The sequence below is a fragment of the Ictidomys tridecemlineatus genome, chromosome 11, assembly GCF_052094955.1.
Source record: "Ictidomys tridecemlineatus isolate mIctTri1 chromosome 11, mIctTri1.hap1, whole genome shotgun sequence".
In the NCBI taxonomy this organism is placed as follows: domain Eukaryota; kingdom Metazoa; phylum Chordata; class Mammalia; order Rodentia; family Sciuridae; genus Ictidomys; species Ictidomys tridecemlineatus.
The window spans coordinates 10,221,207-10,235,244 of record NC_135487.1 but is presented as its reverse complement, the minus strand read 5'-3'; the positions used below and the strand labels follow the sequence as shown (position 1 = coordinate 10,235,244).

The 14,038-nt window shown below is 39.6% G+C and overlaps 1 protein-coding gene across 6 annotated transcripts in view; it reads right to left on the bottom strand.

The window, feature by feature from the left end:
* The window catches only part of Ddi2 (DDI proteasomal shuttling factor 2), a 44,914-nt gene that overhangs the window by 29,403 nt on the left and 1,473 nt on the right, over positions 1-14,038 (bottom strand). For 4 of the 6 annotated variants that reach the window (XM_078025350.1, XM_078025351.1, XM_078025349.1 and 1 more), the window contains exons 2-3: positions 4,570-4,699; positions 1,212-1,451 (exon numbers count right to left, since the gene is read on the bottom strand). In XM_078025350.1, the coding sequence (XP_077881476.1) occupies positions 1,212-1,451; positions 4,570-4,699 (370 nt within the window). Of the gene's footprint in view, positions 1-1,211; positions 1,452-4,569; positions 4,700-14,038 lie in introns of those variants that run through there. The other 2 variants (XM_078025347.1, XM_078025348.1) reach the window with 2 other exon arrangements.

Sequence of the window (14,038 nt, the reverse complement as noted above, 5' to 3'; positions counted from 1 at the left end):
TTACCTAAGAAAAAAAACAGAGCACTCTATAATCCCCTTTCTCCTTTTCTATCTTCATTTCCTTCGTAACACTGTGCCTTAGGCCAGATAAATTAAGTGCAAACCAATGTTAGTCTACCAGTATTTTGTGTGTACTGATGGGGAAAAAGTAGGAAAATTAGCAAACGGAAAACAAAACAAAAAACTACTGCTTGCTACAGCAAGATGTAAGTATTTTGCCATTTTTTAAATGGTGGTGCATGAAATGTATAAACTTAAATGTGCTATCACTATCGTCTCTGGTCTCTGGCAATTAGGTATGATAACCAAAGAAACCAAGGTCATGGTCATTTGAACTATTAGCACACACAATGTGGCCAAATCCAAGAATTCAGTGAAGTAAAAAGCTAACTAACACAAAGGGGGCTGGGGATGTGGCTCAAGCGGTATTGCGCTCGCCTGGCATGCATGCGGCCCGGGTTCGATCCTCAGCACCACATACAAACAAAGATGTTGTATCCGCCGAAAAACTAAAACTAAAAAAATGAATATTTAAAAAAAAATTCTCTCTCTCTCTCCCTCTCCTCTTTAAAAAAAAAAAAAAAAAGTCTAACACAAAGGACCATACACGCTATGATTACATATACAGCAAGTTCAAAAATATACAAAACCAATCTATACTGAGTATCCATTGCAGCCCCCGGGGGAGGAAAATGACTAGAAGGGAACACAATGGAGCTTTCTAGAGTGAACGACAAGTTCTGTATCTTATTGGGGTTACATAGCTTGTCAAAACACAATGAATTAAAAACTTCAAATCTGTGTACTTCTCTGTAAGTAAACGCCACTTCAACTGAAAAATAATCAATTGAGGAAGGAGTTATTTTGGTGTCCTAAACTAAAAAGCTCTTCGCCTGGGATAAGCTCACTTCCTGGAGATCTTGAACTTGAAGATCTAACTGAGCAGGTCAAAATATCAGAACCTGGCTCAGCTGCTGCTAAAACAATGAGAAACAAAGTAGAGACCAGTTCAGAGGGTCTCAGTTCTAGAGCCTACTACTGCCCTTCACCCACTGGCATTAGAGACCTGAGCCACTATGCCCAATGGAAGAGCTCTTAGTAGTTCTTTGAATTTATACACTCATCTGTAGCACTGATTCACACCTCACACAAGACCACCAATATGGCCAACTAATCACCTCACCTCCAACCCTCCACACATAGAAGCTTACCAAGATCTCCACTGAGCAGTGCCTCCGCCAGGGGCGGGTTGCGCTCCTTCAGCAAGGACAACTCGTGTGGGTTGGCCAGCAGCATGTCTCGGAGCAGGGCAGGGTTGTCCAAGCCTTGAGGAGAGGATGTCGTTTCTCCAGGAGATGAGTGGGGCTGCTGTGCTCCTTGAGGCAGGCGCTGCCGGGGGCTCGATGTGCCAGGCACGGCTATACTACTAAAGTCTATCCGGGGTAGGTCTGCTGTAGGAAAAAAAAATAAATAAATCAAAAAACCAATCACCTTTATCCAAATGACTCCAAAAAACAAGTACTTAAAGGAAACAGTCAATACTTGCTCAAATGTGGTATGCAGTGGCCAATGGTAATGGCAGACAGGAATGGATTTCCCCATTGTTCTTTCCCACTTGGAATCTCACTAAGAGTCAACCAACAATATAATTACATAACTCTGGATGTGGGTCTTGAGAAAAATCCCAGTCTGGTTTAACATGCTTCAAAGATTTCTGCCACTTGAGGTAGAATACTATACATACCAAATGAACCACATAAACACTGGATGCTAAACTCTGCAAGTCTGTGTTAAAATACATTGATTTGGGGAAGTCCCTCCAACCTACCCTAGGAATTGAACCCAGCAGCACTCTACCATTGTGCTATATGCCCGGTTCTATTTTTCTTTTCTTTTTTTTTTTTTTTTGAGACTGAGTCTTCCCTAGGTTTCAAGGCTGGTCTCCAACTTGCAATACTCCTGTCTTTAGCCTCTAGAGTCACTGGCATTAGAGACCTGAGCCACTATGCCCAATGGAAGAGCTCTTAGTAGTTCTTTGAATTTATACATTCATCTGTACATCACCATTTACTCTTCTCATTATCTTGGAGCTAGTGGGTACAATCACTTTATAGGAGAGAAAAACTGAAGAAAAGGAACTGCACAGACTCTTGTTGCTGGGTCCACCAAAAGCTGTCACAGGTTTAAAGACTACAATTCCCAGGTGCTGTACTCTAGGCTGAGCTGATCTTAATAAAAAGAAAGAGCAGGGCTGGGGCTAGGGCTCAGTGGTAGAGCTCTTACCTCACATGTTTGAGGCACTGAGTTCAATTCTCAACACTTCAAACAAATAAATGAATAAAATAAAAATAAAGGTCCATCAACAACTAAAAATTATGTAAAAAAAAAAAAAAGTGCAGAAGTCCTATTCCTTACACAAAAGACCTACACATTGCACAAAATGTTCAGAAAGAATAAGTACAAAGAGACAGAAAGCAGACTTGTGGAGCATCCAGAAAATATGAAAGACTGCTAGTAAGTACAGGTGATAAAAATGAACTAAAATTACTTGTAGTGATAGTTGCACAACTGTGAATATACTAAAAACCACTGAATTGTATCCGTTAATGGTGGATAATATGGTATATGAATTATAAAGCTGTTATAAAAAAAGAAGAAAAAGGAAAAATAAATAAGCAGAGCTAGAATGGGACAATAAGCTTGAGTAAATATACATTTTTCAATTTTTTTTTTTTTAATTTTGAGGCAGGGTCTCACTAAGTTGCCAAGCCTGGTCAGGATCTTCCTGCCTCAGCCTGCTAAATCGATGAGATTACAGGTAATTGCCATCACATCTAGCTCCCCTCAGAATATATTTAATGGTCAAACGTGTCCAAATTCTGGTGCAAAAGGATCTCAAATACAAAAAAGGACAGGTTAAACTCAGGCCTAAAATTTTGGCCTTGCAGTATGAGTTCAACAAGCTACTGTCTTCAAATAGACTTCAACTGATGCATATTTTGGAAGAGAGAGACAGACACAACAACTACTGAAAACAAACAGCACAATCTCTGTGAGGTCACTAATCTACACCAACTAGCAAAACATATGGACGGGCCTTCTTGGCAGGTCAAGAAATTTTATCTCTACCCCCATTACACGTTATCTTGAGAGTCCACTCACTTCACAACTATTCTGAAAAACTTGTTTACTTTGTAAACCAGATCCCTCCCACTAACAACACATTGACTATCTTGTCCACAAGGAAACAACACAGAAAAAAAAAACAGTGACTCTCCAGTACTAACAACCTCAACAAATTAACCAAAGAAAGATTTGTTTTTTGTTGATTAGCATACTTGAACCACTACTCTTTGTAAAGTTTAGCAGTAGCCCCAAGAGACTAATGCAATCCAGATCTGAAGAACTCAGTGCTTAAAGTCTTACACAGCTCCAGTTTCAGGCTGAATGGAAGCACTGTGTTCCAGGCTGAGTCTCATCACCCAAGACTCCTATCATATGTTACCATAGACTTTAAAACCAAGTGACCTGCTGGTTAACACTGTTTAGAGAATGGTGACAGAATATGGCAGAGAGTGGAAAAAAACAGTACCTCTCAACAAGCAGTTCGACACAAGGATCTAATAAACATTTTGTGGATCATGAGTATCTAAGGAAACTATGGATCTTCTCACCACTGAAAGAATGTACAGGTGGATACCCACAATTCTGCCTGTTATTTCAGGGACAGAGAAATCTCCTAAATCTAAATGCAGATAGCCAAGACACATAACAATTTCTTCTCACATCATTAATACAGTTCTGGTATGAAAGAACCAGAACTTGATGGTTCAGCTGCTTAAAGTTTACCAAGTCTGGTATAATGGAAAAAGCACCACATTTTAATTCCTGTGTCTTCTGCTTACTAGCTATGTAAAATATAAGCTTCTTCTGTTGATGAAAATTGTAAAGAGAGACCACAACCAAGTTCTATGAGTGCATATGAAGCATGGATGCCAATTCCTGCCTGGCTATAAGAAGCTTCACAAAGACAGAACACTGTTGGCCAGACACAGAGCAGCAAAAGAGAACTGAAATGACAGGCTACATAGTCCCAAATTCCTCCCAGGATAAAGACGATCATCATTGGCAGCAGAATAGAAATTATGATTGATGTATGTACATTCCATGTATGTATTATATGTCAAAATACATTCTGCTGTCATGTATATGACTAAAAAAATAAAAATAAATCGTATGGTTTAAAAAATTCCAATCAAAGAAAAACAAAAAAGACTATCATCATCACTGAAAATAACAGAAGCAAACATTTACTGAAGGCTTGCTACGTGCCAAAGGTGTTATTCTCACTTCAGCTCTAAGAGCTAGAGTTAAGTAATTATGGCACCTTTCTTATAGAAGAGAAAGCCAAATTAGAAGTCAAACCACGTCCAAGGTTATAAAGAAGCAGAGTCAGGATCTGTATCCTAGTAGTCTGGCTCCATGATAAACCCCAAACTCAGAACCACTATACTCTGCTAACTACTGTTGCTCACATGAGGGGATGCTAGACAGGAGGCGCCATCTTACTTGGGAACTGCACTGAAGGCCGAGGGTCTGCATTCTCCTTCTGTCGTAAAATCACAACGTCCCCATCTTTCAAGCCGTAAGACGCCAATGATCTGTGGTTGTCTGTGAGAGGCCTTTCAGCATAGACGATCTATAACAAGAAAAGATTGAGCAGCATAAAGCACTGGAAAGTAACATGGTGCAAAGCAAAGGACCACCCTTTCCACGTAGCCCCTGTGATGGTTCTCATCCCACCTAAGAGGAAATCTGAAGGCCTTCCTGTCTGTCCCCTAGCAGGCCTCGGGCACTCTGCCCTTACCTCATGCAGAGACTGCTATTCCAACAGGGTCTACTATCTCTCAGGGCTGTTCCACTTGTTCCTCTCTCCCTTCACTATTTTAGGTCTTGGATAAAATATTACATCTTCAGAACTCTTCCCTAGTACCCTGTATAAAATGGACCCCAGCACAGGCTGGGGGTCTAATTAAGTAGCAGAGTACTTGCCTAGCATGTGTAAGCACCACAATAAATTTTTAAAATAAAATGTACTGTCACCTAATATACTTTTAATTTGCTTTCTTGTTGTCTTTCTGTTCCACTAAAATGTAAGCTACTTGGGGATGACTTTGCTTCATTGACCATATCACAAATGCTTAGAACAGGGTCTCTTCTACAACTGATGTTCAAATATTTGAATTAAAAGATGAATTGCCTTTGAGATCCTGACCCCTCCCCTCGTTAAGATGGTTTGTAAACCCCTATTTCTAGCCAGTCCTTTGAGTCACATTTTTCTGTGAATTCAAGCATACCCACAGGAATTAAAAAAAAAAAAAAAGAAAAGATGAATTGGGGCAGTGGCTGTGGCTCAGTGGTAGTGCACTTGCCTGGCATGTGTAAGGCACTGGGTTTGATTCTCAGCACCACATACAAATAAATAAAGGTCTATCAACAACTAATTTTTGTTTGTTTGTTTATTGATTGATTGTGGTGCTGGGGCTTGAACCCAGGCCTTGTGCATGCAAGGAAAGCACTCTATCAACTGAGCTATATATCCAGCCCCAACAAGTAAAAAAATATTTTTTAAAAAGATGAATTTATAAAATAATGAATGTAATTTTAAACTTAATTTTAATTCTGAGCAGGAAGAAAACTGGAATTATGTATTCTCAATATGCTAACCATAGTACTATTAAATAACATGTACTTTTTTTTAATGTGTGCGTGTGGTGCTGGGGATTGAACCCAGGACCTAGTGCATGCAAGGCACACACTCTACCAACTGAGCTATATCCCCAGCTCCATCACATACTTTTTAAAGTGACTTGTACACTGGCAAGTCTAAAAAGTTCTCAAATACCAGCTTTCCTGCATTCTTTCATCTCACCATCCCCAAAGTTTTATTATAAATATTCTTATGTTTATAAGGGAAAAATAAAAAAGTGAAAAGAAATTCAAAAAGAACAATTCAACATAAGTGGAAAAAAATTATGTTTTTATGATATATAAATCAACATTCAAACACTGAAGGCAAAGGCAGCAGGGTGCAGTGGCACAACTCAGGAGGTCAGGGCAGATGGATTTTAAGTTCTAGGCCAGCCTGGGCAACATAGCAGGACCCTGTGTTAATATAAAATGAAAAAGGGTTGGGGATGTAGCTCAGGGACACAGCATTTTCCTAGCACATACAAGGCCCTGGGTTCAGTCCTCTACACAACAAACTAACAAAATAAAATCTTGAAAGCACAGAAAATATGTTGTGAAAGAAAAAAATGGACACACAAAAGCATACTATAATAAAACCTGTCCTGCATTATAATACTCCAAAGAAGCAGTCAGAATAAACTGGGGCTTTGAAAGGTTTTCTCCTTACAGATCTACTTTACACTGGCCCACATACAAACTGAGGAATTTAAGTTTTCCCCTGGCCCTGCCAATAACCAAAGGGCCTGCCACTCAGCTGGTACAGGCTTTCCATCACCCATTTGTCAGGCAAGCAGCTGGGCTAGATAATCATTACAGCTGTCCCTTTCACTTCTTCCTGCTACACTATCATGCTACAATGCTCCCTCACCTCTTCTTAAAGCTCTCATAAAATTACCTGGCACAGAAACTAAAGATACAGCATTTAAGCCAAATGCAACAGCACATGCCTGTAATCCCAGTGACTTGGGAAGCCGAGGCAGGAGGATCATGAGTTCAAAGCCAGCCTCAGCAAGTTAGAGAGAGCTTAAACAATTCAGTGAAAGCCTGTCTTTTAAACACAATTAAAAAAAAAAAAAGGAAAAAAGGGCTCCAATGGTTTCATGTCCCTGGGTTCAATCCCCAGTACCAAAAAAAAAAAAAAAAAAAAGATACAGCATTTACACCAGAGTTGGGGAGTGATTCTGTCTTATCTGCTCTTCTAGGGATAAGTGAAAAGACTCATTTGCAGAACTTGAGGTCCAATTATACTTCATATGTTTCACACATGAATAGAGTAAATACTGTGAGTCTTACCTTCAACCTAAAGAGTAAGACTCCTTAACAGACTGTGACTGTCACTATCACCCTAGGCATATGCCTCACATCTCACAGTAAAAGTACATCAAGATCAACACATCGTTTGCAGTACAGCCAAGAGTCCTATTATAATTTTTTTTTTTTTTTTTTTTTTTTTTTTTTTTTTTAAAGAGAGAGTGAGAGAGGGGAGAGAGAGAGAGAGAGAGAGAGAGAGAGAGAGAGAGAGAGAATTTTTAATATTTATTTTTTAGTTCTCGGTGGACACAACATCTTTGTTGGTATGTGGTGCTGAGGATCGAACCCGGGCCGCACGCATGCCAGGCGAGCGCGCTACCACTTGAGCCACATCCCCAGCCCTCCTATTATAATTTGTGTGGCATGAAGAAACCACTGTAAGTCAGAAGTGACAAGTGTCATGGGTGACGTATGCAATAAGGAGAGGTTACCAGAGATATGCTCCATAGTCAGGCTTGTACTCGGTGGCTCCCACACAGTGAAGCCACTGTAATGAAGTCCCCCAATATCTAGGGCCTATTTATTTAACTTCCCAGATTCAGAAACACAACTGTCAGTATATGTAGAGATGTGACTGATCTCCCAAGACACATTCTCAATCTATTGGTAAAAGAAAAATTATTTATTTACAATGAGAAATCAACTCGGGAAGATCGGGAAGACTGTAGGGTTGAGGACAGAGTTCAGTGGGCTTGTCTAGCAAGCATGTGGCCCTTGTTTCCAATCCCAACACTGTTAGAAAAAAAAAGACGCTGGAATTACAAAAATATTCCTGCACCAGACCACAGACTATGTGCTACGGTAATGGGACAAGTTGAAAGTTGTCCCATGGATGTCTCCTTTCACTCCTGCCTGGGAATATCAGCTACAGTATGTAACATCGGGTGCCCACCCATCTGGCCATCCAATCCTGTTAGATTAAAACGGGAGCCAGTTACCATGAGTGAATCTCTACCAAGCTAGCAGCAAGCCAGGTTCTCAGCCTCCCACTTTGTCCCCTCATTTGGGTATCATAATCATTTTATGAAGCAGGCATTATTTGTCCCATTTTATGGACCAGGAAACAGAGGCCACATGGCTATTAGAAGTAAACTGAGAGAAATGGGTATGAAGGTGCATGCCTGTAATGCCAGTAACTTGGGAGGCTGACACAGGAGGATTCCAAGTTTGAAGCTAGCCTAAGTAACTTAGGCCCTAAGATCCTGTGTCCAAAAAAAGAGGGTATATTAGTGTATGGCTAGAAATGTTGCTCAGTGTTAAAGAACCCCTACCAAAAAAAGTGAATTGAGATTGGAACCACATCAACTTGACATTTAAGCCTCCAAAAATAAAGGGTGGGTGTACTTGTGTGTGGCTGGACATGTATAAAAAACCCCTCCTAACCCTAAAACCAAACCCATTCTCTTCTCTAGTACCATAAAACTTGCCAAACATAACCCCAAAGTGAGCTGGTGAATTAATGACTTTAACAAGGGATACTGAGCCATCCTTCACCACTGAGAACCTATACTCTATACTTGCCAGGAGGATCAAAACGTTGCCCTTGCCCTGAATATAAAGAAGCACTTGGGCCAAGCACAGTGGAATGTGCCTATAATCCCAGCAACTCAGGAGGCTGAGGCAGTAGGATCCCCAAGTTTGAGGCTAGTCTGGGCAACTTGGCCAGACCCTATATCAAAATAAAAAGGACTGTGGATTTAGCTCAGTGGTAACATGCCCTTGGGTTCAGTTCCCAGTACCAAAAAAAAAAAAAAAAAAACCAAATACACACACACACACAAGGGCTGGTGATAATTCACTTGCTAGCATACCAAGTCTATGGATTTGATACTCAGCACCTGGCAGGAAAGGGGGCAGAGACACTGCCACTTTGGATTCCCATTTTACAAATGCTACATGTGGATCCATTGCTGCTTAGTTGCCACAACATTTCCTCAGGAGAGGATATCACTTTTTTAAGGAACAATGAAACTGTAAGGTCCAAATAGACACTAACATGAAGTGTTATTATTCGTGGAGTGCTGCTAACACCCCCTATTTCCTAGAAATACAGGATGAGAACCCAGGGGAGGAGCAAACATTCCTTACAGATGAAACAGCAGGTGTGCTCCATTTTAGTCTAAATACATGAGTAAGACAAACTAAACTAAAGCTTAGTTGATTGCAACAAAGAACTACTTCTCAGGAGATTGAGGCAGGAGGATCGAGAGTTCAAAGCCAGCCTCAGCAAAAGTGAGGCTACTGAGCAACTCAGTGAAACCCTGTCTCTAAATAAAATATAAAATAGGGCTGGGGATATGGTTCAGTGGTCAAGTGCCCCTGAATTCACTCCCTGGTACACTCCCTCCAAAAAAAAAACATTTCTTTTTGTTAAAATGGGCTTAAAATTGTGGGGCGTGGTGATCCACACCTGAAATCTCAGTGGTTCAGGACGCTGAGACAGGAGAATTGCAAGTTCAAAACCAGCTTCAGCAATGGTGAGGCACTAGGCTAAGAGAGACCCTGTCTCTAAATATAATACAAAATAGGGCTGGGGATGTGGCTCAGTGGCCAAGTGCCCCTGAATTCAGTCCCCAGCACCCAATCCGCCCCATCCCCCCCACAAAAAAAAACCGATTAAAGTGTCTGGGGATGAAGATCAGTGGTAAGAGTGCTTGTTTTGCATGCATGAAACCCTGGGTTCAATCCCCTGTACTGTCAAAATAAATTAAGATTACAAGAAAAACAATTATTTTGTAGCCTGAGTACTAAAGCAAATCTGTGTTTTTAACTAATTAACAAGCATATCTATTGGACCAATGGTTTCAAATCTCTACCAGCCAAGCCGAACTCAAAGAGCTACAATGCTCGAGACTCCAGTTGTAAGAACATACCACAGGAACTTTATTCAGGTCTAAATCCGCAGAAATGGCACAACTGCTAGTACTTACTCTAGAGAAGACACCCTAGAGACTGAATTCTATTCTTAACATTTAACAACAGGTTAATTAATACAACTCCAAACTTTTAATCATGAAGCCAATGTTTTCTGGTCTTATTATTTTTTTTTTGGAAGGACTGAGTATTGAACCCACAAGTGCTTTATGACTTTTTATTTTGAGAGAGGGTCTTGCTAACATGTTGAAGGTGGCCACAAACTTGGATCGCCTCAACCACCCAAGTAGATGGCATTAGATGCATGTGCCACATCACACCTATTTTCTGGTCTCTGAACTAAAGCCTTCAATTAACAGAAATCTTTTTTTTTGTTTTGTTTTTTCAGTTGTAGATGAACACAATATCTTTATTTATTTTTATGTGGTACAAAAGATCAAACCCAGTGCCTCACACATGCTAGGCAAGTGTTCTTCCACCAAGCTACAACCCCAGCCCCAATTAACAGAAATCTTAGCAATACATTTCCAGCACTAACGACCGTGAACTAGCCACAAAATCTTAGAATTATATCTGGTGGTACCATAATACTACTACTACGTATGTCTACAATATGCCAAGTTATTTACATACACTATCTCATGTAACTAACAGCGGGTTTGACTTTTTACAACCTTCTTAGGAGGCAATTTGTCAAGTTACTAAAAGTCTTTCAAAAAGTTTTATGCCTTTGACCTGGAGACTTAGTATCTAACAATTTATTCTGAGAAAATAATCAGGAATGGGGGACAAAGCCGATGCATATGGATATTATTCATAACTGCTTCCAATTTTCCCAGTTCAAAAGTCCAGTAACAGGAAAACTATTGAATAAATTACACTACACCTATATAATGGTGCATTATGCAGGTATTAAGAATTAAATTTGGCCTGGCCCAGTGGCACATGCCTGTTATCCCAGCAACCCTGGAGGCTGAGGAACAAGGATCACCAAATTTGAGACCAGTCTCAGCAACTGAGTGAAACTCTTGTCTCAAAAAAAATAAAAAGCGAGGGCTGGGGTTGTAGCTCAGAGGTAGAGCTCTTGCTTGACATGCGTAAGGCACCGGATTCAATCCTCTGCACCACAGAAAAATAAATAAAATAAAGGTCCATCAACAACTAAATAATATATCTTTAAAAATTAATTAATCTATTTATTAATCGAAAAGGGCTGGGGTTCAATCCCCAGTATAGAAAATATATAAATGCAAAGAATTTGAAATGTTATGGGAAAATGCTGACAATGTAGTGCTGATTGAAGAAAGTAAGAAATTATTTTACAGGGACTGGGGTACAGCAGTGGTAGAGTGCTTGCCTTGCATGCACAAGACCCTGGGTTCAATCTCTAGCACCATCACCAAAAAAAAAAAAAAAAACCTTTACAGTTTAGGACCTATCATGTTTAAAACCCCATTAACTATAAAAGTAAAAAAGCTTAGAAAGAAAATACATGGAAAAGTAAACTGTAATTTCTCTGGGTTGTGAGGTAATAAGTGACCATGTTCTTCTTTATCCTTTTCTGTAAGATTCCTATACCGTATTTATCAGGGGGAGAAAAAAAAAACATGAAAATTACCTGAGAAAATAAACATGCCCAAACTAGCTAAATAGAAAATTTCAGTTCCACTTTTTAAGGCAGTGTTTCACAAATCACCAATCATGCTGGATAGAGCAGCACTTCCAGGATCACAGCTACTGCTATTACCTGGCATTTAAAAAAACCCAAGGGTCCTTCCATTCTGTACATGCCACCTACAGAGGCAAATTATAATGATGTTTAAAAAATACCAAGACACTAATTTAAAGAGAAGCTAAATCCTGATAATTGTTTGAAGTTCACCCAGCCAATTCTGCATCAAAGCACCACACAGAGCCCTGACTGGTTTCTAAGCCCACACTTGTACTGAGAGGGAACATGCCCATCTTTAATCACACGCAGAAGTGGAAACGGTTTCTATTCTAAATTTGTTATCATTCCATTGTAACTACTATAATCAGACTAGAGCTGTTAAAAATTAACATCTTTCCAAGGGTATGCTTATGCACAACTGATGTTAATATCAAAGACTAAATTCTAAACCAAGGATGTCCAAAGTGGGGCAGGCATGCATAACAATTCTTCAAGGATATGGAAAGAAAATAAAAATACCAGAATTTTCATTTTCATTTAAGTCATCCTTCCTTGAGTTCTATTCTGTAACTGAATATTATGTTGAACAACATAAGATACTACTTCATGTATATTATGCAACTGATGTACACAGGATATTACATTCGCATACAATAATGCATACGTGTTACACAATATAGGATATTATACATACATACAGTGCATAAAATATTAGTTTACATATATAATGTACTATATACATAACAAGAAGTATGTTATGAAACATTTTTACTACTAGGGATGTGTGGACAAAAATGTCTGGAGAATAGTGGTCTGAACACACAGTGGCAGGTAAGACCAGAAACATCACAAAAAAAAGAGCAGTCAGGCAAGGTGGCAAATGTCTGCAATCCCAGTGGCTCATGAGGCTGAGACAGGAGAATACTGAGTTCAAAGCCAGATTCAGCAATGGTAAGGCACTAAGCAACTCTAGATCCTGTCTCTAATAAAATACAAAAAATAGGGCTGGGGATGTGGCTCAGTGGTTGAGTGTCCCTGAGTTCAATTCCCATACTGCACCCGCAAAAAAAAAAAAAAAAAAAAAAAGGTCCTTGAACAAGAGGGAGTCAGGCATGGGAGCAAAGAAAATGAGAATGGGGGCTGGTGGTGACTGCACATGCCTGTAATTTCAGTGATTAGGAAGGCTAAGACAGAAGATCACAAATCCAAAACCAGCCTCAACAACTTAGAAAAAAAATAAAAAGGGCTGAGATGTGGCTCATGTGGTCCCCCTGGGTTCAATCCCTGGAACAAAAAAAAAAAAAAAACCAGAGACACAGAGAGCAGAGACAGGTAAACAGACTAGAAAGGGAAAAGATACCCTGGAAGGTAAAGGGCAGTTGTGGGGTGGATTCAAACAAGTGAAGAGGATTTGTGGGGAAAACTCTAACGATGTTTACTTTTATGATTTGCCCAAAGGAAATGACTCAAGTGTCTAAGGTGGATCCTGTTCCTGCCTGATGGGCAAGCTAGTGAAAGAAAACCCACCACCAGACATCTTAAAATAGATACTATGTTGTCAGGTTACAAGGGAGCCAAGAGCACAAACTTGAAAAACAGGGACTGTTTACAGTTATCTAATACAGGCTTAACATTAGCTGGAGCCCAAGGATTCTAATATGCTAATTTGGCTTGGGAAAAAAGTAAATGCAAAAAATATAAAATTGAGAGGAAGAATTTAGAGTTAACTTAATTGTTCAACTGGTAAGGAATTCCTAAATTTCCAAATTGGCAGAAGACAGTGTCTGCCTTGATCATACAAGTGTCTTTCAACGTGACACCTTTTTTTAAAAAATTTCTTTAAATTTTTGTTAAAGCAATCTCAAAAAGTGCAGTGGGATGGAGACATACTTCAGTAGTAGTTTGCTGACCATGAGTGAGATCCTGGGTTTCATTCCTAGAACTATATCTCCCCACTCTGCCCCCAAAAAGTGAAGTTAAAACAATCACTCTCTCCTGTCCCAAAACTTCCCCTACAATTGGTGGTTACAATCAGGGTAATGTAACTAGAGAAAAAAACAACTAAAACAGAATTTAAAAAAAAAAAACTTATTTTCCCAACTTGTCCTCTTTTTAAACTGTCCTTTCCTGGTTCTTCACATGAGAGATGCATTGCAGAAACTGGATCCTGAGTTTCTGAGATTTAACTTTTTATAGAAAGGGGTGGGAATACCCAAAATCTTACAGTTTCTTTGTAAGCACTTGCCAGATTGCCCATTTGAATGACACCTTGGGCCCTGAAACAAATTTGTTCTGAATAGATTTATACCAGGGTCTAAAGTTCACACTGTGTAAAGGAATCCTACTTCTGAACAAAATATTGACACATTTGTTTACCATAAGTCAGGGTAGAACAAGCTGTGTAGTTGGGCAACAGTTTTTGGAACTATT